This window comes from Sinocyclocheilus grahami, unplaced genomic scaffold (genome assembly GCF_001515645.1).
Source record: "Sinocyclocheilus grahami isolate Dianchi unplaced genomic scaffold, SAMN03320097.WGS_v1.1 scaffold210.1, whole genome shotgun sequence".
In the NCBI taxonomy this organism is placed as follows: Eukaryota; Metazoa; Chordata; class Actinopteri; order Cypriniformes; family Cyprinidae; genus Sinocyclocheilus; species Sinocyclocheilus grahami.
Window position 1 is genome coordinate 110934 of NW_015505389.1, and position 25095 is coordinate 136028.

At 37.8% G+C, this 25095-nt stretch overlaps 1 protein-coding gene across 2 annotated transcripts; it reads left to right on the plus strand.

Moving 5' to 3' along the window:
* Positions 1 to 701: 701 nt before the first annotated feature.
* Positions 702 to 24737, plus strand: oprd1a (opioid receptor, delta 1a). Of its 2 annotated transcripts, XM_016286497.1 has the most exons (4): positions 702 to 706; positions 8740 to 8897; positions 23593 to 23948; positions 24077 to 24737. In XM_016286497.1, the coding sequence occupies exons 2-4, from the start codon at positions 8743 to 8745 to the stop codon at positions 24604 to 24606; spliced, it is 1041 nt and encodes a 346-aa protein (XP_016141983.1). In that variant the 5' UTR covers positions 702 to 706; positions 8740 to 8742; the 3' UTR covers positions 24607 to 24737. The 2 variants fall into 2 exon arrangements, with proteins under 2 accessions (XP_016141983.1, XP_016141982.1); XM_016286496.1 differs by lacking the exon at positions 702 to 706 and having other exon boundaries at positions 8481 to 8897.
* Positions 24738 to 25095: the final 358 nt, after the last annotated feature.

The window sequence follows — 25095 nt, forward strand, 5'->3', positions numbered from 1 at the left end:
GTGCATTACTTTTGCTGAACTGTGACATGCTCATCTTCCGGAAATATTACCAATGAACTATCAGGTAATGTTATGCCTTCTGACTCCTTAAAATTGTTTTCTGTGAGCTTTTGTAAACCTACAAGTTCTCATTATAAACATTCTCATATACTGTGTTGGGTCCTTGATGTGGTGTGGTAACCCTAACTTTCCTTTGCTTCTGCTTGCTTGTCATCAATCAGTTTGATGTTTGGCCAGATTGCAGGCCTTTGTTAGAGCATTTAGTACTTTTATTCAAAGTAAAAAACCTTATTATGAGTGTAAAATTGTAATACAAAAATGACATGGCCTTATTTCATCTAAGAAAATATTAATGATAGCAGTTTACATATAATAATAATAATAATAATAATAATAATAATGTAAATTAAGAGCTATTGTCCTTAAAGTTATCATAATGACTAGACGACCAATTTCCACTTTCTGTTAAACACAGGAGCATTTGGATATACCCACAGAATGATAGTTGGTGGCCCCACATCAATGCAACCTGGACAGATGATGATTGGCTGAAAAACTTCAGAATGCGAAGAGGTAGTTTCAAACTACTATGTGATACTCTCCGACCCTGGCTGACCTGACAGAACACTAAATACAGACGGCCAGTGCCTGTAGAGGCTTGTGTTGCAATTTGTATTTGGAGGTTAGCCACAAACCTGGAGTACAGGTCCATCTCACACCTCTTTGGTGTTGGATTATCAACATGTTGCACTATCACCCAAGAGGTTGTGACTGCCACAAATGTGGTCATGAAGCCTCTGTACATCAAGCATCCCTCCACAGCAGAGTTCAGACAGATAATACAGGGTTTTCGAGACAAATGGAGATTCCCTCAAGTGGCCGGTGCGATAGATGGAACCCATATCAAGATCAGAGCTCTACCTGACAACTCCTCTTGTTATTACAACAGGAAGGGAGACCATTCCATCATTCTACAAGGTGTGGTGGACCACAGAATGAGATTTTGGTACACTAATGTTGGGTGACCAGGCAGAATACACGATGCCCGTGTTTTCTCCCTCTCATCATTTTATAAGCGTGGCCGTGCGGGCACCCTTTTACCTCATTGGACTGAAAAGTTTGAGGGGGTCGAAGTGCCTCGTTTTCTTTTGGGTGATTCGGCTTAACCTCTACTAACTTGGCTCATGATAGCTTACACAGAAGGAGAAGCAGTGACACCACAGCAGCTCAACTTCAACCACAGATTAAGCTAAACCCGCATGACAGTTGAGCATGCCTTTGGGTGCCTCAAAGGACGCTGGCATTGCCTTCTTAAAGAAAAGTATGCCCACATAACTTTTGTAAGCCGCATTGTTTCTGCCTGCTGTGTGCTGCATAATTTCTGTGAGGTGCAGAAGGAAGAATTTCTGGAGGGAGAAAGAGTTGCAGAGGAAGACGGACCTGAACTTGATGAGCAGGGGCACACACAGCAGCAACACATCATTAGAAATGCACTGTGTCGCTACTTTGCTACAATATGAATGACCAAAGCCCGCAAATACTCTGTTCAGTATTCAAGTATGTTGAAAAAATAGTTAATTATCTCCCTTGAATTCATCTTCAGTTATTCGTATGTGCTACTATAGCCCAATGCACTGAATGTGTTTATCTGGTTTAAAATAGATTGAATGTAAACAGTTTCGCTTTAAAATAGTTTTATTTTATTTTGTAACAAATGTAAAGTTGACATATCTGAACAAAGGTTTTTCTCAATTTAGAAAATGAAATGCCTTTTTTTCAACAGTGATGTGTGTCTGGTAGATTGTTTGAAATTACAATACAAATAAAGCTTTAAATAGTTTAGCAAATGAAAAATAGTAAAGTGTGTAGTTCAAAAATGCAACCCTCCCTTTATTAATAGCAAAAATATGTGCTTCTCTTTCTTTGATGAGAAAACCTTTCTTGAAAAGAGAACCTTGAAAATTATGCTAAAGAAGCTAAAGAGGCACTACACCATTATATTGGTGTGCAAGTGGTGGCATTAAGGTGTCAAGGAGGTTCGTGTTCCCACTAGTCTTTCAAATGCCTGCTAACACTTGCTAGGCTACTGGACTAGCCATTTTACACCTGTAAACACACTCTTAAAAAAACACAATTGCCTGTTTAAGTTATTTAAATTAAGTTAAGTTATATATATTCAAACATTATACATATTGAATTAAGTACAATGTGTGTTGTGGCAAAAAAAAGAAAAATTAAACTAAAATAAAATACTATCTTCCTTTTACTTTATATAATTGGCATTCTCTGTGTATCCCAGAAGTTTAAAAACAATGAAAATGAGGTAGCATATTTCTGGGAAATGTAAACACACAAAGTAGTAATTTATGTTAAAATATATTCTTCAGAACACTAAACAGAAAACTTTACTTTCTAACTAGCAATTAAAAAAAAAACATTTGTGCACATTAAAGGCCTACACAAACAAAGCCTTTCCTAGATTGAAGTAGTAGTAGTGTGTACTATTAATGTAATGTATAATGGATGAAGTGCTAGGATGTGCATCTTGGGTGGATGGATATTCTAATTGCCTTTGCTGATGTGGATGATTTGCAGGCAGCAGGGCAGTAGGCTGGGTAGGCGGAAACAAGTGAGACAAGGACCAAGCGCTAGGGATTGATGTTGGTGGGGGTGTCGTCGTCCAGGATGGCATTGTTGTGGAATGAGGGTGAGGCTGACCAGGATTCAATGCACTTGCAAGAGTGCCCATTAGTTGCAGAAACATCTAGTTAGTTGCCTGTTGCTGTGCCTGCATCACCTGGAATCTTCTCTCCTCAGCCTCCTGTTGTGCTTTAAGTATTCTTTCAAAACAGGCAGCCTCTTGAGCCACCTGGCTCTATTCAGCTCTATGCTATTCTAGCAGCATCCTTCTGTTGTCCATCATATATGCCTGGATTTCATCATCAGATTTGTGAGACTTTATCTTTCTTTTCTGAGCTTTGGCTCCAGGAATGGACAGTCTCCCTCCTCTGATGCCTTCTTCATTAACACTGCTCTCTGTGCTTGGATCATCAGACACTCCTGCATCAGCAGCGGTGTTTGTGAACTCAACATCAAAGGATACGTTGCTTGAATATCCCACTGTTTATTGAAATACACAATTTCTCAGTGTTACTCATGTCATTTTAATACAGATAAAAAATATATTTTTAATATAATGCATATTGCTAAGTAAACAATATTGTGTGTGTGAAATGAGGAGAATATAACGAAAATGAGCAACAAGTTTACTCAGCCTAACAACCTAACATGCTGTCATATTGGCAAAGCAACGTATACTACTATATGCCTAAAATTTCACCATAACATCTGAAACAAGTGGTTGGTATTGGCAAATGCAAAAACTAAATGAACTCACCGTCAACATCCGTGTCAGATGTGGTAGCCTGGTCAACCGTGCTAGCATCAGCAGCATCATTGAAAGCAGACGATGGCGATGTTGAACTTTTATGGGACTCACCAACATCCACCGGATCAACGTCTGGTATCGAGTTCATTGTACCAGGTGAACTTGTCTTTCTCCTTACCCGAGCTGCCTGTTTTATTAAGAGCATCCAGCACTTGGAGTTGGCACTTGACTACGGCAGCTGGTTTAGTCCAAAAATTGACTTCTTCTCACCACAAAAGAACCTCTCCAGGGTTCGTTTGAAAGTGTGCCGAGATCAGCTCTTCAAGGTGGTCTCGGTATGCTTGTTTGGTCCACTTTTGGTGTGCACCCGAGTGCGACTGCTGCATTCTCACCTGCCTAAACGAACCGCACCAAGGGGGACAACGAACTCATGCGAACTAGTGTGATTCAACCAAACTAAATAAGGCAGGTGTGAAAGCACTATAAAACACTACTGGTTGTAATGGGCTTTCATAGTCATTGCAAGATACTCAGATGAATGGCAGTGGTAAAAGCCAGAGGGAAGCTACTACCAGGATGGTACCAGGATGCCTGAGTGCCAAAACAGGATTTTGGAATTTGAGGACAATATATGACACAGGCAAGCTGTCTCAAGTAACATCAGAAATGAGACGCTACAATTTACATATCTTGGGAGTCAGTGAGAGCAGATGGACAGGTTCAGGAATAAACAGTGTTATAACTCAGGAAGAGATGACAATCAACAAATCAAAGCAAATTAACACGACTATCATACAGTGTTATGCCCCTTCAAAACGATGAAGATGTAAAAGACCAATTTTATGAGCAGTTACGAGCTGTGCTGGAGGAAACACCAAGACATGACATGAAGGTTGTGATGGGAGATATGAACCAACTATGAAAGAGCCATGGGAAGAGAGGGCTGTGGTACAATGAATGAAAATGGAGAGAGACTGATAAAACTCTGTACCACCTATTATCTCGTTGTTAGAGGAATGCTCTTTCTTCAAAGAGAGATCCACAAGATGACCTGGTACTCTCTTAATGGAAGGGACAAAAATCAGATAGACCACTTCATGATCAATGGTACCTGGAGAAGGTCACTCCTGGATGTCAGAGTTAAAAGGGGAGCCGCTGTTGGCAGTGACCACCAAATGGCTGTAGCAACAGTGAAAGTAAAGCTAAGGAAGATAGGGGACAAAAAGCATGGAAGGCAACAATTAGATGTGGAGAAACTACAGAACCCAAAAATAAAAAAAATTATTTTGTTCTGCAGCTGATGGACAAGTATCAAGCCCTTGCAGATATGGAAGACCACACAGAGCCTGAACAACAAGATGTAAACACCAGATGGGAGTATAGTAAAGCAGCATATCTACATAACAGCGAAATATGATGGGGTACAAAATAAAATAAAATAAAAGAATGGATCACAGCAGACACCTTGCAGGTCATCAGTACCAGGAGAAAATTGAAGAAGCAGCTCTTGGATGCTAAATCAAAGAGACTGAAAGAGAGATACAAGCAGAACTACCAACAAGCGGATAGAGAGGTGAAGAGATTGGCAAGATCGGACAAAAGAGCGTTCATGGATAACCTTGCAAGAAGAAGCAGCTAGAAGGGGAGAACAAGGAAAGGTATATAAAATAACAAAGGTAATCTGTGGCAAATATTCTGGAACTAAAGATGCAGGTAAACGGAGAAAATCTTCCAATGACCAAAGAGTTCACCTACTTGGGCAGCATAGTCAGATATGATGGACGGGTGGACAGTGAAATAAAGAATCGTCTTAGCAAGGTATTTTCCGAATTCCCATTTTTTTCACTGTTAAAGATGCTTTCACCAAATGAGCAAATACCCGTAAAGGTTTCATGTAGGGCTGAAATGATTAGTCAACATTATCGACAAAAAAAAATTTTTGTCAACAAATATGTTTGTTGTCGAGTAGTCGTTTGACCTCATGTGACCTAATGTGCCACAACCAGTGCAGGTAAACGGAGAAAATCTTCCAATGACCAAAGAGTTCACCTACTTGGGCAGCATAGTCAGATATGATGGATGGGTGGACAGTGAAATAAAGAAACGTCTTAGCAAGGTATTTTCCGAATTCCCATTTTTTTCACTGTTAAAGATGCTTTCACCAAATGAGCAAATACCCGTAAAGGTTTCATGTAGGGCTGAAATGATTAGTCAACATTATCGACAAAAAAAAAATTGTCAACAAATATGTTTGTTGTCGAGTAGTCGTTTGACCTCATGTGACCTAATGTGAGAGCCTGCAGTAATGCGGTTTGACCAGTGTGGCGCTGTAGTGCAAGACTGTAATTCACCCCTCCTGGATGTCATTTGGAGCCTGAGTCTGCACAGTAGTGATTCATTTGAAGCCCGAGTCTGCACGGTAGTGATTCATTTGAAGCCTGAGTCTGTGCGGTAGTGATTCATTTGGAGCCAGAGTTTGTGTGGTAGTGATTCATTTGGAGCCCGAGTCTGTGCGATAGTGACTCATTTGGAGCCCGAGTCTGTGGGGTAATGGTTCGTTTGGAGCCCGAGTCTGCAGGGTATAGTGATACATTTGGAGCCTGAGTCTGCACAGTAGTGATTCATTTGAAGCCCGAGTCTGCACGGTAGTGATTCATTTGAAGCCTGAGTCTGTGCAGTAGTGATTCATTTGGAGCCAGAGTTTGTGTGGTAGTGATTCATTTGGAGCCCGAGTCTGTGCGATAGTGACTCATTTGGAGCCCGAGTCTGTGGGGTAATGGTTCGTTTGGAGCCTGAGTCTGCAGGGTATAGTGATACATTTGGAGCCTGAGTCTATGCAATAATGGTTCATTTGAAGACGTGGTACCAAAACCCCACCCAAACTCCCGCAGACCCAATCGCAAGCTCACAATCATGACACCACATTTTTACAGCATGAAATAACTAACTAAACGCAAACTTGTTAGAGAAACGAACACTTACACATAGATCAGCATTATAAAAAAACTACCTAAAATGTTTTAAAAACTATCCCATGTTTGGGAAAAATGTATTTGAAGAGTAATTAGATTTTTTAGTGAGGCACACATGGTTTATATAACGTATATAGAACGCTACAATATGGTCTCTCAGACTGGAGAAATAAATCACTGAACATTATATGGAAATGTTAGACTAATCTCCCAGATTGGCCGAACTAATCATTGTCATGGCTGAAATGACAATGATGCTGTCACTGCTCATTCAAGCCAATAACGATAAAGGATATGACATTTATCATCTGACTGCAATGATTAAGATAGAAACAATGTTGTTAACAGATCAATTAAATTCAAGATTCAAACCTTGAATGCAGTCTTGAATAAAAGGCAAAAATCAAGGATGATAACATTACTTGACAGTGAATAATGGGGTGCAGATAGATTTTGTACTTGTGTCCTGTTTGTACTGTTTTTCATTAATTCTCAAGCCAGTCAAGGAGGTACAATCTTCATTTATTTGCTAGTCAATTCTCTTCTTTTATAGGGTCTTACAATTCAGATATTTTTTTCAATAAGAAGGCCTTTCAGACACATTGGCAATGGAAGTGTTAGTGAGTCATTTTATTAAAATGTTTTTGATTGAAAAAAGGTGAAAGAAGAAGAAGAAGAAGAAGAAAAAAAATGCTTAAACTTACAGAGAAGGAAGGATCTGAGCCATATGAGACCAGAACAGCATAATAGCATAACCAGACTTGAGGATGGACTCTTTTGACTTTGGCAGACTGGCAACCATACAGTAAAAACCCACCCCAATAACGACCTAGTAATGTCATAGCAACCATCCAGAACATCCTAGCAACCACACAACAACATTGTAGGAACCAGTGATGTTTAGTAGAGAAAAGTAGAGAAAAATAACTACCTGGAGCTTAACACGCTCAAAACAGTGGAAATATAGTATTGCAGGGGATGGGTGCGGCATTCAAAGAGATTTTTTCCCCGGTGCATGGCAATGGAAAACATCAGATGTGATGTTGATGAAAATCTTTGGCCTGACCAACAAGAGCGACAGGATGTCCACCAAGAACAATTTTGTTATTTTGTAGTTATTTGGTATTGTTGTGTATTTGTGGTAACATAAGAAATATGAAATGTACAGTAATTAGACAAGCAAGATTTCACTTTACATGTAATACATTCGTACAAAAAGAAATGTTCTGAATAAATACAAATGTTCATATGCTTTTTTTTCTATGTACTATTGACTCTTCTCAACAAATATCAGATTTTTTTTTATAAAACCTTAATTTCCATGGTTGACTGTCATGGTGAAAAAACAACTAAACATTTTGACCAGTGTGGCTCACGCGATGACAAAAATACTTTATATGTTGGTGGCCTTGGCCAAATTACTGGCACGATAACTAGGTTTTGAAGCATGAATTAAATGTTTTGGGTGAGTAACTACATTTTGCAGACATGCAATAAAGTTCTGAAGTTCCAGCAAACAGTTGTGACATTTGCACTCACAGTTTAGAGAATGTTAAGATTGTTTCGAAAAACTGGAATGAGCTGACGGGTTAAATCGGGTGTGTTAGATGAGGGAGACTAGTGCTGCTCCGCTCCAGGACAGTTTTGAAAACCATTTCAGAGACATGTGACTTATATAAAATATATTACATGCATGCACAGTTTTAAGGCAGCTTTAATAGCCTTTTTTTGGTAACTTCATGACTTAACTGACCACGACATTGCATGCACGTAGTTTATTTCGCGCTTTGATATGAGCGTGCATCTGAAACGTCTCCCGTTCTCAGTCGTTCTGCGACTGAATAAATGCACGTCTTGTCGAGAGAAAACGTGACAGAAGCAGCAATTGTGAGTGGGGTGGCCAACCCTAGCCACCTGCGTTAATTGCGTTAAATATCTGTCTTCTCAGTCATGAATCCCATGGGGAGTTTCGTTATATAAGTAGTGGAGTGTATGTTGTGAACCCGAGCAGCAGCTTGACGTAGTGAAGCTCTCCCTCAGCTCCCTCACATAAGAAAGCGCAGTCTGGGGCGTCGCGCAGATCCGTTCAGAGAGCACAGCTCGCCTCACACCTGTTACACGGCAGCTGAACAGAGGGAACCTGGGATTCTTACAGTCACTCACCCGTGAGTTAATAACCGCGTGGCGATTCCTGCACAAACCGAGCTCATATTATACTTTTACATTTCCCCCCGCTTTGAGATCGAGAAGTTCAAATCGTGAGGCGCAACTCTGCAGCCCGTCCGCGACACTGAAGCGATGGAGCCGTCCGTCATCCCCGGTGCCGACATGTCCGACCTCTACTCCAGCAACCCGTTTAATGTCTCTTTCCCTGACGAGGTGATGGGCTTCGTTCCGGACGGGAGGAACTACACCGAGCCTAACCCGGTAAAGAGCCCCGCGGGCATCATCATCGCCATGTCCATCACTGCTCTGTACTCCGTTATCTGCGTGGTGGGACTCTTGGGAAACATCCTAGTGATGTATGGAGTGGTCAGGTAAGCGAGACAAAACATAAACACGTTTGAAATCTATCTATCTATCTATCTATCTATCTATCTATCTATCTATCTATCTATCTATCTATCTATCTATCTATCACCCTAGATTATGAGTCTATTGTTAGGTTCTTTTTTTTGTAACCATTTTCCAATTATCACCTTGAAAAATAAATAAATAAATGTCAAATAAAACATTTTACGACATTGACCCAATAGTGATGCATGCCGCCTCATTATATGGGGTAAGTTGTCACAATAGGAACCTGCCATTAAATAGGCTATTATAAGCTTTGAATCAACATGTAAACATAAAAAAAAAATTACAGAACAACAAAGGTATTCATGAAAACAACAAAAATTAAGGCTGCATATAAGATTGCACCATTGTTATGGTCTAGAGAAATAATACACTCTATGATTGCAAGGTAAAGCCATGTCAGCCTGCCTCGACCTGACATCTTGAATAATGAATAAATAAATAAAATGAGAAAAGTTCAACCTTTCTGTTAAATCAGGGGTGTCAAACGTAATTCCTGGAGGGCCGGAGCCCTGCAGAGTTTAGATCCAACCCTGCTCCAACACACATAACATGTAGTTTTCAAATAAGCCTGAAGGACATGATTAGTTGGATCCGGTGTGTTTAATTAGGGTTGCATCTAAACTCTCCAGGAATTGAGTTTGACACCCCTGTGTTAAATCGTTTAATATATAGTCGACTCGTCTGCCCGTTTGGGTTTATTTTGTTCACTTGTTTACCCAACGGCTATTATAAAAACATGAGGAATAATGAAACAAAAACTTGAAGTAGGTGTCTGATACCAACATACTGTATAAAAACCACAGCCAGCGAAAACAAGCATTTATGCAATTTGTCTTTTGACTGTAAACATTATAGTTACTGCTGTGACAACTTGCCCCTGGTCTCTCCTATTTCACTTTCTGTGTTTGTTTGGTTGTATTAACTTAATGTGTGAATCAGCCATTTTTAAAAGCACATAGTGTAAACCCACAGCATGCAGGTCATGCATTACTTTACTTCTGTAATTAGTTTCATGCCTTAGACTCTGGGGATCAGCAGCCATAGATGATTGCCATTGGTCTTTTCTTTTCGGATTGTAATGAGCAGGGTGGACGAACACAGATGTTTTCATGTATTGATCGATAGTCCCGTCCCTGACTGTAATAGATGTGCTCCTCCTCCCATGTTAATGGGTGGCTGTGCTAGAGGTCTTCTTATTTATCAGGTGTCAAGTCTTGAGAGAGGAGATTCTCACTGCTGTGGTCCTGATGAAACCATCAATAAGGAGAGCTAGGACAGGAAATGACCTAATTTCAGGACCATCTGATGGAAATAGCATTTTGGGCATAATCATGGCCATCTCAAGAGACAGCTCAACTCATAATTTTGTGCACCCTGATCCATTTCATTCCAGAGTGTGGCATTCAGATGTGATAAAATATCTCTCTGTGAGGTAATAAATACTCTGAGTGGAGGCAAAGAGGAGGTGCTTAAATGACATTTCTAACCTCACCATTTTAAACTAAAGATCTATCAGACACCACTGTGGGCCTTGACTCACTGTTTTAATAGCCTTTTATTCTATTACAAAAGGCAGCTTTTTGGGCAAAGTGGAATATCATTTTAATTTATAAGCTTGTAGCTGACAGCCACAGCGAGAGTCCTCAAGTCGCCGGGATGTCTGGAAAATGGCATTGTGTAAAAAGGAACGGCAGCAGCTGTGGGTTGTCACAATGACAGTAATTGTTCTATTCTCCTGGTACTGAGGTGCTTCTACATAGACAGCTTTAATCAACATACTAATTGAGCGCTAATTCTTCTCTGCCTCAGAGTAGAGTCGAGCTTAGCTTTAACACGAGGTGCTTTCACTTTGAATAATTAGAAAATTATAAGTTGCACACTGATAAAGATGTATTAAGAGTGCAGGGAAAACATAAACAACCATTATCAAGACTTGTAGTTTATCAAGATTAACTCTGTGATGTTCATATTAAGATTAAAGATATTAAAGGGGTCATATGATGCTTTTTTAAAGATCATTATTTGGTGTAACAGAATATGTTGACATGCTTTAATGTTCAAAAAACACATTATTTTTCAAATACTGTACATTATTGTAGGTCCTCTATGCCCCGCCTCTCTCAAACGCTTCGTTTTCTACAAAGTCCCTCCTTCCGACAAGCGCAGTCTGCTCTGATTGGCCAGCTGACCCAGTGCATTGTGATTGGCCGAACACCGCAAGCACTCGTCGGAAATGTAACGCCCCTTACCATAATCGCGAAATTATTCCAATATACATACACACATACATATATATAATAATTTCCGAAGGGTTTCTGAAAATTCAGCTTTGCATCACAGGGAATAAATTACATTTTAACATATATTAAAACAGAAAAAGGCTCTTTTAAATGGTAATAATGTTTATATTATTTTTTAATGTGATATATATTTTTTTATTGTTAATATTATTTTTACAGTATTTTTTATCAAATAAATGCAGCCTTGGTGTGAATAAGAGACTTAGTTCAGAAGCATTAATGAATCTGAATTATTTCAAATAGTGTAATAATTATTGAACTATTTCAAGCAGTGTGTATCTATTTGAATTCCATTATAATATTTATTTATTTACTTACTTTTGTTTTCCATGGTCTAAAAACACTGTTCAAAATGGAGTAGCTTACAAGATGGAAATTCCAAAGAGAAAGCAAAACTTGAAATCACATCATATGACCCCTTTAAGACCTTGAAAAACATATTTTGTGGTCAAATTTTATTTTCCTAGCAAAGATTGTTAAAAAATAAAATTAAAATAAATTAAATATTAAATAAGCAGAATTGTAATTTAAATTTGAATTTAACAAAATGGAATTAAAACAGAATGTATGTATCTAAATATTAAATGTATATATAAATTACAATAAAAAAATTAATCTTTATTTTTTTGTAAAATATATTTTAAAATGTAATTTATTCCCTGTGATGCAAAGCTGAATTTCCAGAAACCCTTCGGAAATTATTATATATATGTATGTGTGTATGTATATTGGAATAATTTCTGAAGGATTTCTGAAAATTCAGCTTTGCATCACAGGGAATAAATTACATTTTAGCATATATTAAAACAGAAAAAGGCTCTTTTAAATAGTAATAATGTTTATATTATTTTTTAATGTGATATATATTTTTTTATTGTTAATATTATTTTTACAGTATTTTTTATCAAATAAATGCAGCCTTGGTGTGAATAAGAGACTTAGTTCAGAAGCATTAATGAATCTGAATGATTTCAAATAGTGTAATAATTATTGAACTATTTCAAGCAGTGTGTATCTATTTGAATTCCATTATAATATTTATTTATTTACTTACTTTTGTTTTCCATGGTCTAAAAACACTGTTCAAAATGGAGTAGCTTACAAGATGGAAACCTGAAACTGAATCATAAGTGAATCTGTTCTTGCTCATTCTGTTCTATTAGACCAATGGAATTTCTCTTTAGTGGAACTACATTATTATTTTGCAGTTCTGTAAATTCCTCTTTCCGTCATCTCAATTCAAATTCCAATTCAACATCCTTTGTGGTGAAACAAATTCAGTTTATGAGAGCCTTATATTATACTCAACCCTGCTTTAACATGTTCTCAACATTTGAAGTGATGTTTTATTAACAAGTTTCGGGAGGAGCGCGCACAGATAATTAACACGGCCAGTTCATCATCAGTAATTACACCATCTATCCAATCAGCTCAAGAGAGAACCTCTATAAATAATCAAAGCAGCCTTACCTCCATTATCTCCCGTCCTTAGCATCCCTCCACCACCCCGACTCCTCACCTTCAGCCCGTTCCTACCCCAGCACGGGAAGGAACACTCGGGGGGAGCATTCTGGGTCCGGGCTTAATCCCGAGCTCGGACCCCTCTCCCCGGCCAGGGGGAGGACCCCGGGCTCGAGAGTAATTACCGAGCTCGGAGCCCTCTCCCCGGACAGCACGCCAAATATGCATAAACTTTACTCGGTTCATTATAAGTAAGTGTGAACTCGTGAAAGATCTTCTCTCACACAAGCAGTGCCTCGCTGGAGATAATAAGAAATATACAGTCATTTAGCAGTAGTGGTCACCAGCAACTTGGAGCAGACAAAAATGTGCTGAAATTGCAGCAGTAAAAATTCAATCTTCTAAGCATTATTTTATGAGCAAGCCTGAACACAGGAAATTATAGACTGAGAGAGAAGCGAGAGTGGAAAAAAATGAAAAATGTGCTCATTTTGGAATGAAGGCAAAAGAAAAATACATTGGAGTACAACCAGGTTATACCCTTATGCAGGCGGACATCAGAAGACGGTGGGCATCAGCGCTATATGGCTGATATCCATGGCAAATCACAAAACTGAGTTGAAGCTCAAGGCACTTGTCAGTAGTCTGTCTGAGGGTCTTTTCATCACCCGTCACTAAGAGCTCTGCAGTTGAGGTCTGATTATTAAGGCTGGACTAGAAAGCATGTAGTGCTGATACAATCTTTAAAACGACATTATTCTGTCCAGCAAACGAGTCTGTCTTGTACATATACAACACCACAGGTTAAAGGTAGAAGGTGGAAAGGGTGGAGAGGAAGACTTTGAGATGGAAAGGGTCCCAACTGCAATTGGTTCATTTATGTATGTCTGTTATTGCCTTGTCTTGTTGTTCTGCCATATAGTGGTGGCCATTAAGTACAGACGAACCACAGGCAAATGTACTACATCTTCATCCACATCGTATTTATGCTCTGGGCCAAACACCATTTTCTAAGAAGAGGAGAAACATTTATAATATGTATTTATTATTTTGGCTGTGGTGATTTTTTTTTAAAAATGAATAATTCATCCAACATGAAAATTGCCATTATTTAATCTCCCTCTTATTGTTCCAAACCCAACCCAGACTCGTTGGATTCATGTGCCTGTGGTAACATATCTACAAAATGATATTACGGCACTTCCTGCACATTTCAGGGGACTTTCAAAGAGAAAAGTCCAGTGAGTGGCATAAAAAGCATGTTCAATTTGATCCAAAACAGATGGATGTGAATGTGGCACATCCAGTGTTTTATTACATTGCTTGTTGTACTGTATGTTTTATGGCAGTTTGTAAATGAAATGTCTGCTAAAAGGTTAATACCCTATCGTGTTTGAAAATAACTTACCACCCACACTAAACCTAGACCAGGGTTCCTCAAATTTTGAGGAATGCGCTGCAGAGTTTAGCTCCAACCCTGATCAAACTCACCTACCTGTGATTTTCCAATGATCCTGAAGACATTGATTAGCATGCTCAGGTGTGTTTGATTAGGGTTAGAGCTAAACTCTGCAGGAAAGTGGATCTCGTGGGCCAGATTTGAGGATCCCTGACCTAGGCAGTCTTAAAACAAACATGAGATAAAAACACATTTGCAGAAGCAACCATGCCATTGCCATTTAACTGTGACTATGCTTCATGGGACTTGTAGCCAAACACTTGTACCAGGTGAGCGACTGAGCAAGTTTACAATGTCAAAAAAAACAAAACTTACATATGGAGCTGATTCTGCAGCCTGGTCTCATGTTTATACGTAGGTATTAATACGTAACATTTACAAGCACAAAACGTACACTTTTGTACGTTTTTAATCATGCTAAAACGTACAATTTAGACATATTTCAACGTTTAAAACGTACAAATCGCTACGTATTTTTAGCTAAAAAATGTAAAAATATTTACGTATCTTTTATATCATTTAGATATTCATATCAATGCATTTTTATCATTTTATCAATAAGCGATTTAGATTTTTAGACCCCTTAACCTACCCCCAAACCTTAACCTACCCATTTTATAGCGATATATAAAGGATATAAAACGCAAATGACCGAAATACGCAGGAAAATAAAACTTTTAGTAACAATATAGCATTAAAATATATTTATAGTTGCTAATTCCACTCCTACCTATAAGCCTAAACATTTCTGTACAGTATAAGAAAAACATGACAGACAGATAAATGCAATTAACGTTACAATCATTTATTTATTGCAAAAATGTCAAAAGCAGCACTAAAAGTAATCCAAATGACGATGCGTTGCACCCGCAGTCCTCTCTGGCGGAATACAGTAGGTTTGTGTGATCCAGAGCAGAATTTATGTTGTTAATCGCTGAAAATATTATCCAGATAATTTTCCCGATCCACTCCATGAACTCGTGAAAGCGTGCGCGCATCATTCAAACACATCTCACCAGAAACACGGCATGTCGCAATCTGTGACGAATACAGGCGAGAGCCAATGAGCGTTCGATTATCCTGCCGTAAAACCTGTCGTTTGAAGCGGCAACATTTGAATTTGTAAAGAGCATGTCAGTCAGCGCGGGCTTTGCTGCTCACGGTCACTGGACTCGCTGCTCGGGATGGAGAAGCAAGCAGATCGCCAAATAAAAGGCTTGGATTTGGGTCTGTTCCTCGCAGTCCTATGGATGCAAGCAGATCGCCAAATAAAGGCTTGGATTGGGTCTGTTCCTCACAGTCCTATGGATTCGGAAGATTTGGATTACAGCGTTTTTGGTGTATTTTTTAGTTCTATTGTCAGTCACAGCATGTCAGAGAAAACGCCTTTTGTGGCCCATTACATGACAATTAAAGGTTAAACGATTGCAGAATTTTTTTTTATTTTAAGGTTTAAAGTGAAGTCGTGTTTAACATTATGTAGGCATATTCTTGGAAACGAGCTGGCAGCAGAAATCACAACAAAACGAAATGTTATAATTTCATAAGTAAACAATTTAATAATGCAATTGAAAACAAGTTAATTCATATGACAACTAAAAACGAATAAAATTAATGCCGCGATTTCAATATTCATAAGGATTCATTTTTAGGTGTCGTCAATACGTCAGTTTTGTACGTTAAAATGCTGAAAATACGTAAGTATTTGTACGTTTTAGTGCCTGTAAAAACGTAAGTAAATGTACGTTTTATAGAACCACATTTTACGTAAAATACATACGAATTATCATGAGATCACGTTGGATTCTGTGATGTGAAATGTATTTGTTTACAATTCTTGCACTTTAGAAAAATAGTTTCAAGGTTAAATCATAGACCTCAAGTAACTATGCATAATTGTTTATTAATTGATCATCTGCACCATGATCATTATTTGTGTGAAAAATAATGAATGTTGTTGTTATTGTATGACCGCCACTAGTTCATTTCAACTGGAAACTCTAGTGAATTGCATGTATAGGTATGTTTTTGGAGTTTTGCATAGGTAGAGGCACAATTTTCCAATGTTGTCCAAACCTGCTTGTATTTTTTTCAGTGGAAAACAAAGGATAATTTTTGAAGAGTGTACAGTCGCCTTTACTATAATATCACCCTCCACCAGAGCGCACACATTCACTTCAGATATGGCCCTTTAGATGTGGCGTGCCTGGTTTCATGTCATTGAAGCCTAGTTCTTGTTTCTTGTGTGTTGTAACCAAACACAGCACATGTGGAATCATAAATGAGATTTGAGAGATAAGATTTTCACTGAACAGATTTATAGTGACTTTCAGTCAGTTAAGACTGAACAATGCTGAATAAATGATATGGTCTATTTTAATGGTACTTTTTTTTTTTGACCGTTCCTGTTAATTGCAAATTTGGAAAATTCTGGACTGAGGTTTTATTTAAGAGTTATTTAAGATGTTTTTAAGAGTCAAACTGTTATACATAAAGACAAAGTGTACAGCTATTTTATATTTGTCGACTGAAGCAAAGACAGAAATTGTAGATGCACAATATTTGTGTTTATATACAGCTGAGATATACATACTGTCTTCATTATACATATTTGTGCGTGCATGCTTCAGTCTGACTCACCGCAGCACCTCACAGTGTGTTTCCCCCTTAGCGCAGTTTGTGTCTGTGTGTGTGAGCTGCAGATCAGCCAAATGGGCAGACGGTCCAAACTTAACATCCTGCTCATGACGTCAAAATCATCCCCACTAACAGCATATTTGCCAGAGATATTGTTCTCTGTTGCTCACTGTATTAGGAAGATTTAACCTACATAAATTGATATATAATGTATGTATGATTAAACCAATTGTTTAGTGGACTATAATGCATCAGAATCATGCTTCCGAGTTTGTGAACAGATTTCGAGAGATCAGCATATGGCAATGTGTCATTAACCATGAACTGTTTTTATGTGAGTCATGATGAGCATAATGAAAGGTGTGTATGAGTTACGCACCCGACTTCGTGAAAAACAAAAGCACTGATCACGTCTCTGACAAATATCAGCAGATGCTGCCAGTGTGATGTCTCCTATAGGGATACACTATTGTACTAAAACATTATCAATTTAAGACTACGCAGTACAGACAAACTACTCCCAATTACATATGTCAGGTTTCTATAATATAATTACAATTTTATGAATACAATGAGAAAAAAAACTATTGGGAATTTAATTTAGCAATTTGATGATTCTGTTAATTGTTTAACCGGTTGAATAATTTCCTGGAATTTTAAACAGCATGACTTATCAAGCCTTGAAATGCTTTAATACATATGATGGTGAGAATAATAATATACTGTACTGTACTGATGATTATTGCTGATTTATCAGCATTTCAGTTATCTCAGCATACTATCTGTGGATATTATCATGCATGCTTAACCTCGGTATGTTTTATTATATTTATATAGTAAATATATTTGTGGAATTATAATTTACTGTTATGAAGATTTTTTAAGCATCTAACCCCTAAGCAGAACAACTTCTCAAGTAACAGGCAGATAAATGATAACAGCAGTCACAATAATGTATTCACAAAAAACCCCCCAAAAAACAGGAGTCCAGTTGACTAATGCATTTCCATTGACTTTTGTATTCCAAGTAAATATGCCCTCTAAAGCTCCCCTTTGTAGTCATTGTATAGCATGTCTTAAAATCATTTGTACATTTTTCAACAAGTCCATGATCATATGAACTGAAATTTAATCACATTTGTAAGGATTTTATTTTATATGAAATAATTATGTTAATAATCAGGTAAGGTTTAATAAGGTTTTTAGTAAACATTAAACATCACAATACATAATGTTTTTAGCTGTTTGAATATATATTAACTAATGATCCATTAACCATTATATAATGTATGTTAATGCTTTATTAATGAAAGTTATTATATAGTGTCACTAGCAGTTTTTCTGTGAATCCACCCAGACTGTGTCCTCAGACCACAGGTCATCCAAATCTCTTCATCCCACGGGTGTTTAGAGGAACTGCTCAACTTTATCTCTGTCGAATGTTTGAGACATCTAGAGATGAATGCTTTCTTGACAGTGGCTTAACACGCTTGACTGCTGGATTGGCACAGAGTAAGGATGATTTCAGCTGTTGTTAGTGATTCAAAGTGATGATTGACAAGAGAAAACACAATAGAGCACATGCTGTTCATCTTTATTGACTTTGAAAAGATAAAGGTGTATGTTTTAGAAAATACTGTGGCATACCTTTGCAATAACAAAAAAAAACATTATTTATGCAAGATAATACTCAACCCAAACATCTGTTCTGGGAGTATGTAAGTTTGGTGAGCGGCTATGAAATTACACAAAAAGACAAATTTCTTTACGGCAACAAAAAATGCACGTGTACAACGATCCGCTGTAGTTACGACAGTGGCATATTTATGACAGTGAATTCTGCTCACTGAACAGCTCCAAAGTCACAAAAATACACAAAACTACCGAAGATTACTGCCATAATACAAAATGTACACACACACTTCTTTCAGCTAACATTGCATTTACCACATGCTTTCCACAGGCAGAAATAACGCAACATCGTGCCAGGAAAATATCGCTATAGAGTTATATACAGTCAGACTAGAGTTTTGAATAAGATGCTATGTACAGAAATCCTAATTTATATAAAAGAGGTGAAGAAAAGTGTGTTTGTGCAGATACACCTATCCAGGGCTGTCAGTTACATTGGATTGTGGGTGGTTATTGAATAAAGGTGCAATCAGATTAGCCAAATTCTGGTCAGATTTGGAGAGCAAATTAAGGTTCACTGTCCATTGTCAGAAATATAACGATGTACAAAACATCGTTCACACAGAAGTCCCTTTCAAACCAAGCAGGTTTCATCGTGGCAAATCAAATTAGTAGTTGCAAAGTTACTTGTAGTTAGTAGAAAGTCTAAAGTGGACTATCAAAATAAAGTGTTGGCAAAACTTAAGGGAGTCTTTCATCCTCATGCAACATTCCATGGGTTCTCATTGAAATAACTAGATTTTGACCATGAAAATTCGCAGAACAACGTTAAATGTGAGTGCACATCACAACAGTTTTTTTTGTGCTAAAGCATCACACAAAGTTCTGCAGTTTTTCTGTGAATCCACCCAGCCTGTGTCCTCAGACCACAGGTCATCCAAATCTCTTCATCCCACGGGTGTTTAGAGGAACTGCTCAACTTTATCTCTGTCGAATGTTTGAGACATCTAGAGATGAATGCTTTCTTGACAGTGGCTTAACACGCTTGACTGCTGGATTGGCACAGAGTAAGGATGATTTCAGCTGTTGTTAGTGATTCAAAGTGATGATTGACAAGAGAAAACACAATAGAGCACATGCTGTTCATCTTTATTGACTTTGAAAAGATAAAGGTGTATGTTTTAGAAAATACTGTGGCATACCAATAATTTTAAATATATATATATATATATATATTATACATGCATGCAATATTAAATCTGATGTGATGTTTCAGCCCAAACTCACAGCAATTTGTAAATATTTTACTAGTTGGTTATTTTTCCAAAAAATCGATCAATTTTACAAGGTGGCAAATTCGTTGGAATTGGTACGAAGGACCACTCCTTACCCCACCCCTAAACCTAACCGAGGTCGTACAAATTCATATGAATTAGCCACCTTGTAAACAATACAAATTGGTCATGAGACTGTTGTATGTTTCAAGTAGTCTTAATGAAGGTGGAAAGAATAGACTGTCATAAATTGAATAATAACGAATATACAAAATCAAATGGTCTTGTTAACCCCTTCTGTTTCACTTAGACTAAAACATTGTTTTAGAACAATGGCCCAACCAGCAGGCTTAAATTAACCTTTTTTGGCCTTGTTACAGATGTGACTTGTTTGCAGATATACCACACTATCTCCTCAGTTTAATCCATTAACATCTTCTACATGTTTAAGCCATACTTCCACCTAATTATGATTCCTCAAATGCCATGTATGATTAAAAGACTTATGATCTCCAGCAGTTTTGGGGTTGAGCTTCATGTCAACCAGATGCACGACTGGGAGTAATACATGGAGCTGTAATAAGTGTAGTCTGTGAAAATGCTCCTCTCCTTTGGGAAATTATGTTGTTCCAGCATTTCACAAAAACACCTCCACCCACAACCTGTGGGCTGTTCCACAATTCAGCGTATGATCGGCAAGATATGAGCTCTGCACTTCCATAACTATTATATAATACCAGCTGTGCTTATGTTAATAATTGTAGCTATGTTACACCTCATTGACCTGCACCAGGATAGATGAAGTTTTAGCACAAGATGAAACATTTCTCTGCTGTGTTTTGAGTCACATGTATATTGTATACTATAAATTGCGTTTCAAAAACAACTAATAGTCAAACTACTTTTCGATCAGTACCTTCAGTAAGTATAAAAACAGGAAAACAATGCCAAAACATGGATACTTTAGGCGATATAGAAATCCTAGCCAGGACGTGTCCGGGAAAAATGGCACGTATGGTCACCCTAGTTTATTCATTTCATCACCTGATATATATACACAATACACAGATGGTGATAGTGTGCTGTGAAAGCTTTGACAGTGATCCAAAAAGAATGAACAATTTAGATTTACAGCTATGCTCTTAGCAAAGCATTCTAATTAATCTAATTTATTAAGACCAATTTATTTTGCTACCTTGAATAAATATTTGGAACAAAAACAGTTCCCTTCTGATGGAACTTGAACTGCGTCCTCTAGCGATCGCTATGGGGAATGCCACGAATCATTTGGATTAAAACTAAATCGTAAAAATTAGGTAAAACTGATACAAATTTGGGACCAAATATTATTCAGACCGAGTCTGAGAAAAAACATTGAAGTTCAGGTTTGCATGAAGTTGGATGACAGCATGCCCAGGAGACCACAGGCTGTCATTAAGGCTAAGGGTTGCCCGACTAAGTATTGATAGTTGTGTAAATACTGTCATACTAACAGCTGTCTAATTTTTGGTTAACCAACTAACATTATACATACTCTTGGTTTCTGTACCCAATATTTAAAAAAAATTACAAATGCAATAAAAATATTGGTATCAGTACTCGGTATCGACAAGTACCAAAAATAAAAGTATCGGGTGAGTACTGGAAAAAGTGGTATCAGTGCATCCCTAATAATAATTCTCAACTTGATCAGATGACAATTAGACATCATAAACAACAATCTTTACCACTCACCTTATGCAAAGGTTGGTGTTGTTTAGCATTTACTAAGCGCTGTATGTTGGGCTGAAGTGAAGAAAGTTGCAAGTGGAGATTAGTCTCGATGTTAAGCTTATTTTGGTATTTTGTCTTGAGTGCCACCAATGCAGAAAATCCAGCTTCACATAAGTATGTTGTCGGAAATGAAATATGTTAGATAAATTGGCAGGTTGTTGTTAAACCAATCAGTGAGCTTGAATAGTGAACACATAGTAACAGTTTATTATTTATTTCTCGTTATTTAATTATATATCAAATTATGATATTTAATTATGACTAGACATTTTTACATATATTAACAATATTATTATTTATATTAATAATAATTGGCGGCCCTCCTGCAATACTGCTGTGGCCCACAGGTTGAAAACCACTGGCCTAGCCCGTAACAGGTAAGTTACATGCGTAACCTGAGATGTTTACGCTCACTGCATAAAATTGTTTCTTCCATGATGTTGGCTTCGGGTAAACTCATTTTTCACTTTGCAAGCACATAATGCATGCAAGATGACAGAAAATGGTTAATAATGAAGAGATGGGGAGGGTGTGTATTAACATGTCTCCATAACCATGTTTTGAATGATTGTTAATAAAATGCATTTTAGGACACATTTACATAAATTTGCCCTTTTAGCAGATGCATTTAATTATTTAAAATGTAAAGATTGGAGGAATACAAAATAATGATAAGAACTATAATAATAATAACAACAACAACAACAACAATAATAATAATAATAATAAAAACACCACAAGGAGATATAATTGCTTTGAAGTGCTTTGATGGATGAATGGATGGAAAATGTTCAATAGACACCATGCAGTACAATAAACTATGCAATACACTACTCACATGTGTACTATATGAGCAGGAGTGCAATCACACAACTTTGAGTGTGATACTGCTTTTATGCAACTGTATGACAGAACAAGTACATAAATAAATAAGGATAATCCAAAGAGAGTCTAAAAAAAACTATTGTTTGTGAAACCACCTTTTTTTCACCACAGATTAAAAAAAACATTGATATTTAAACAGTAGAAAGCCTCTGTTACTAATTCTGAAATGCCACTTTATAATTACCAACGATGGCTTGGGCTGCACTTCAGTATTTTAAGTGTAAAATAATATTGTCTGGGTCTGATAGAGTTTTCATTCTTTGCCATGTTCACGGAGGAAAGCAATATCTTTGTCATAGTATCCTTTCAATGACTAAGGTGATTTCACATGATTGGTCTCTGCACTGGCCAATTCTCAATGAAGTAAAGCATCAGTTTGGGTCCTGTTGACTGGTTCCCGATGTTTCATTACTGAATGAATCAGTGTTGTTGAGTGACTTTGTTGAATGATCTGCTGACTTACCCATAAATACAGTCACTTGGTACCACCCACTGGTTCACTCAATGACTCGAGACTGGACTGGACTTGCACAAACCTGACAATGAAGTCCTCATTTCAATGCATTTAACCCATCCAAGTGCACACACACAACATTGAGTAGTGAACACTCACTGTTGTGGGCAGCCAATTTTGCTGCAGCATCTGGGGAGCAATTGGGGGTTAGATGCCTCAGTCATGTGTATTAAAAGTGGAAGAGAGTGCTGTTCATTCACTCCCCCCATCTACATTTCATGCAGTGTGCAATGTGAGAACAATTAAGAACATCCCGTGGTAACTAGGATTTACACAAACTTCATTATGGATCCAGAACACCTGAGAAGAGATGATGCTAACCCCTCAGAGGACCTCAGATGATGCCAACCCTGAAACAACATACAGAACTACCAAATTTTACCAAAGTTTGATTGCAACATATAATAATTGCTGTTAATAGTGTTCATAGTCTGTATGATTATGTTTTTAATTGATTTTTCCATACATTTCTGCCATATGTACATTTACTGACATAGTCACCACTGATAAGCTACTACTAAATATATTGTAGAAACATATATTGTACAGCTGCTTTGCAACGATTTGTATTGTGAAAAGCGCTATACAAATAAACTTGAATTTAATTGAAAAACTTGAATTGAATTCTATAAAATACATAGACAAAAAGTATAAGATCCCATTAATCAACCCATACATGTGTCATAACAAACTGCTCTGTTGTTTCTGTGTCTGCAGATACACAAAGCTGAAAACTGCCACCAACATCTACATCTTCAATTTGGCACTGGCTGATGCTCTGGCCACTAGTACACTTCCATTCCAGAGTGCCAAGTATCTAATGAACACCTGGCCCTTTGGAGAGCTTCTTTGTAAAATTGTCATAGCCATTGACTACTATAACATGTTTACCAGTATCTTCACCCTCACTATGATGAGTGTGGACCGTTACATTGCGGTGTGCCACCCTGTGAGAGCACTGGAGTTTCGTACCCCCATCAAGGCCAAAATCATCAATGTGTGCATCTGGATTCTCTCCTCTGCTGTTGGAGTGCCAATTATGATCATGGCAGTTACCAAAGTGACAAACCAAGGTGAATATGTATTTAAAAGCAATATTTTTAGAAAGCAAGTTGTATTTGTTGGAAGATGTGTCTTGATATAACCAAGCAATTCAAATTTAACCATCTTCAAAATCTAATTTAAATGTATTCCATAACAGGTGCAACTGTCTGCATGCTGAAGTTCCCTGATCCAGACTGGTATTGGGACACAGTGACAAAAATTTGTGTGTTTATCTTTGCATTTGTGGTACCAGTGCTAGTCATCACAATCTGCTATGGTCTGATGATCCTACGTTTGAGAAGTGTCCGTATTTTCTCAGGCTCAAAGGAGAAGGACAGAAACATGCGTAGAATCACTCGAATGGTCTTGGTAATAGTGGCTGCCTTCATTATCTGCTGGACACCCATCCACATCTTCATCATTGTCAAAACACTTGTAGACATCAACCAAAAGAACCCCTTTGTTATTGCCAGCTGGCACCTGTGTATCGCACTTGGCTATACCAACAGCAGCCTCAATCCTGTCCTGTACGCTTTCTTGGATGAGAATTTCAAGAGATGCTTCCGAGACTTCTGCCCACCCTTCCGAACCAGAGTTAACCAGAATAGTCTTAACCGAGCCAGGAATGCTACAAGGGAACCAGTGTCAGTTTGTGCACCTTCAGAGGCAGGAAAGAAGCCAGTATGACTAGGCCTGGAGAGGATCCCACGGGGGTCCCAGTCCAGAAGAGTTCAGCAGGACCTGCAATCTGAGGTCACTCAAATCTCCACTACTGAATTCTAGTAGCAGAATGGAAGAGCCACTTCCTACGTCTTGGAAAGCATGCAGCTCCACAGTACTCAATACTGTCTCAAGTTTTGCATATTCAGAAGGTAACCAGAGAGACTGAGATAAGCAGCTCCTCTCCTGCACCATTTATTACTTTATATTGTGGATTGGCCCTAGTATTCCTTCGGAAGAAATGGTAACACAATGATGAGCCTCTTCTGAGCCCAATATCCAAAACAGGGTAAATTATCAGGGTCTGGTGGACTTTCAGAGTCTGAAATCTTACTGGTTCTGAGGACAGAACCTAATTCTGAATGAAGGACCATTCGCTGAAAGTCTGTAAACAATGGATGAATAAATTCCCTGTGAGTGACAATAGCTGCTGGTACATCAAAAAATGAAATCCAA

Bases quoted from the DNA above. Each gene is read 5' to 3' on its own strand.
- oprd1a (XM_016286496.1), top strand. From the start codon at position 8,659: ATGGAGCCGTCCGTCATCCCCGGTGCCGACATGTCCGACCTCTACTCC. The intron at 8,898-23,592 runs GTAAGCGAGACA...CTGTGTCTGCAG, and splicing joins GTGATGTATGGAGTGGTCAG to ATACACAAAGCTGAAAACTG. The intron at 23,949-24,076 runs GTGAATATGTAT...ATTCCATAACAG, and splicing joins TACCAAAGTGACAAACCAAG to GTGCAACTGTCTGCATGCTG.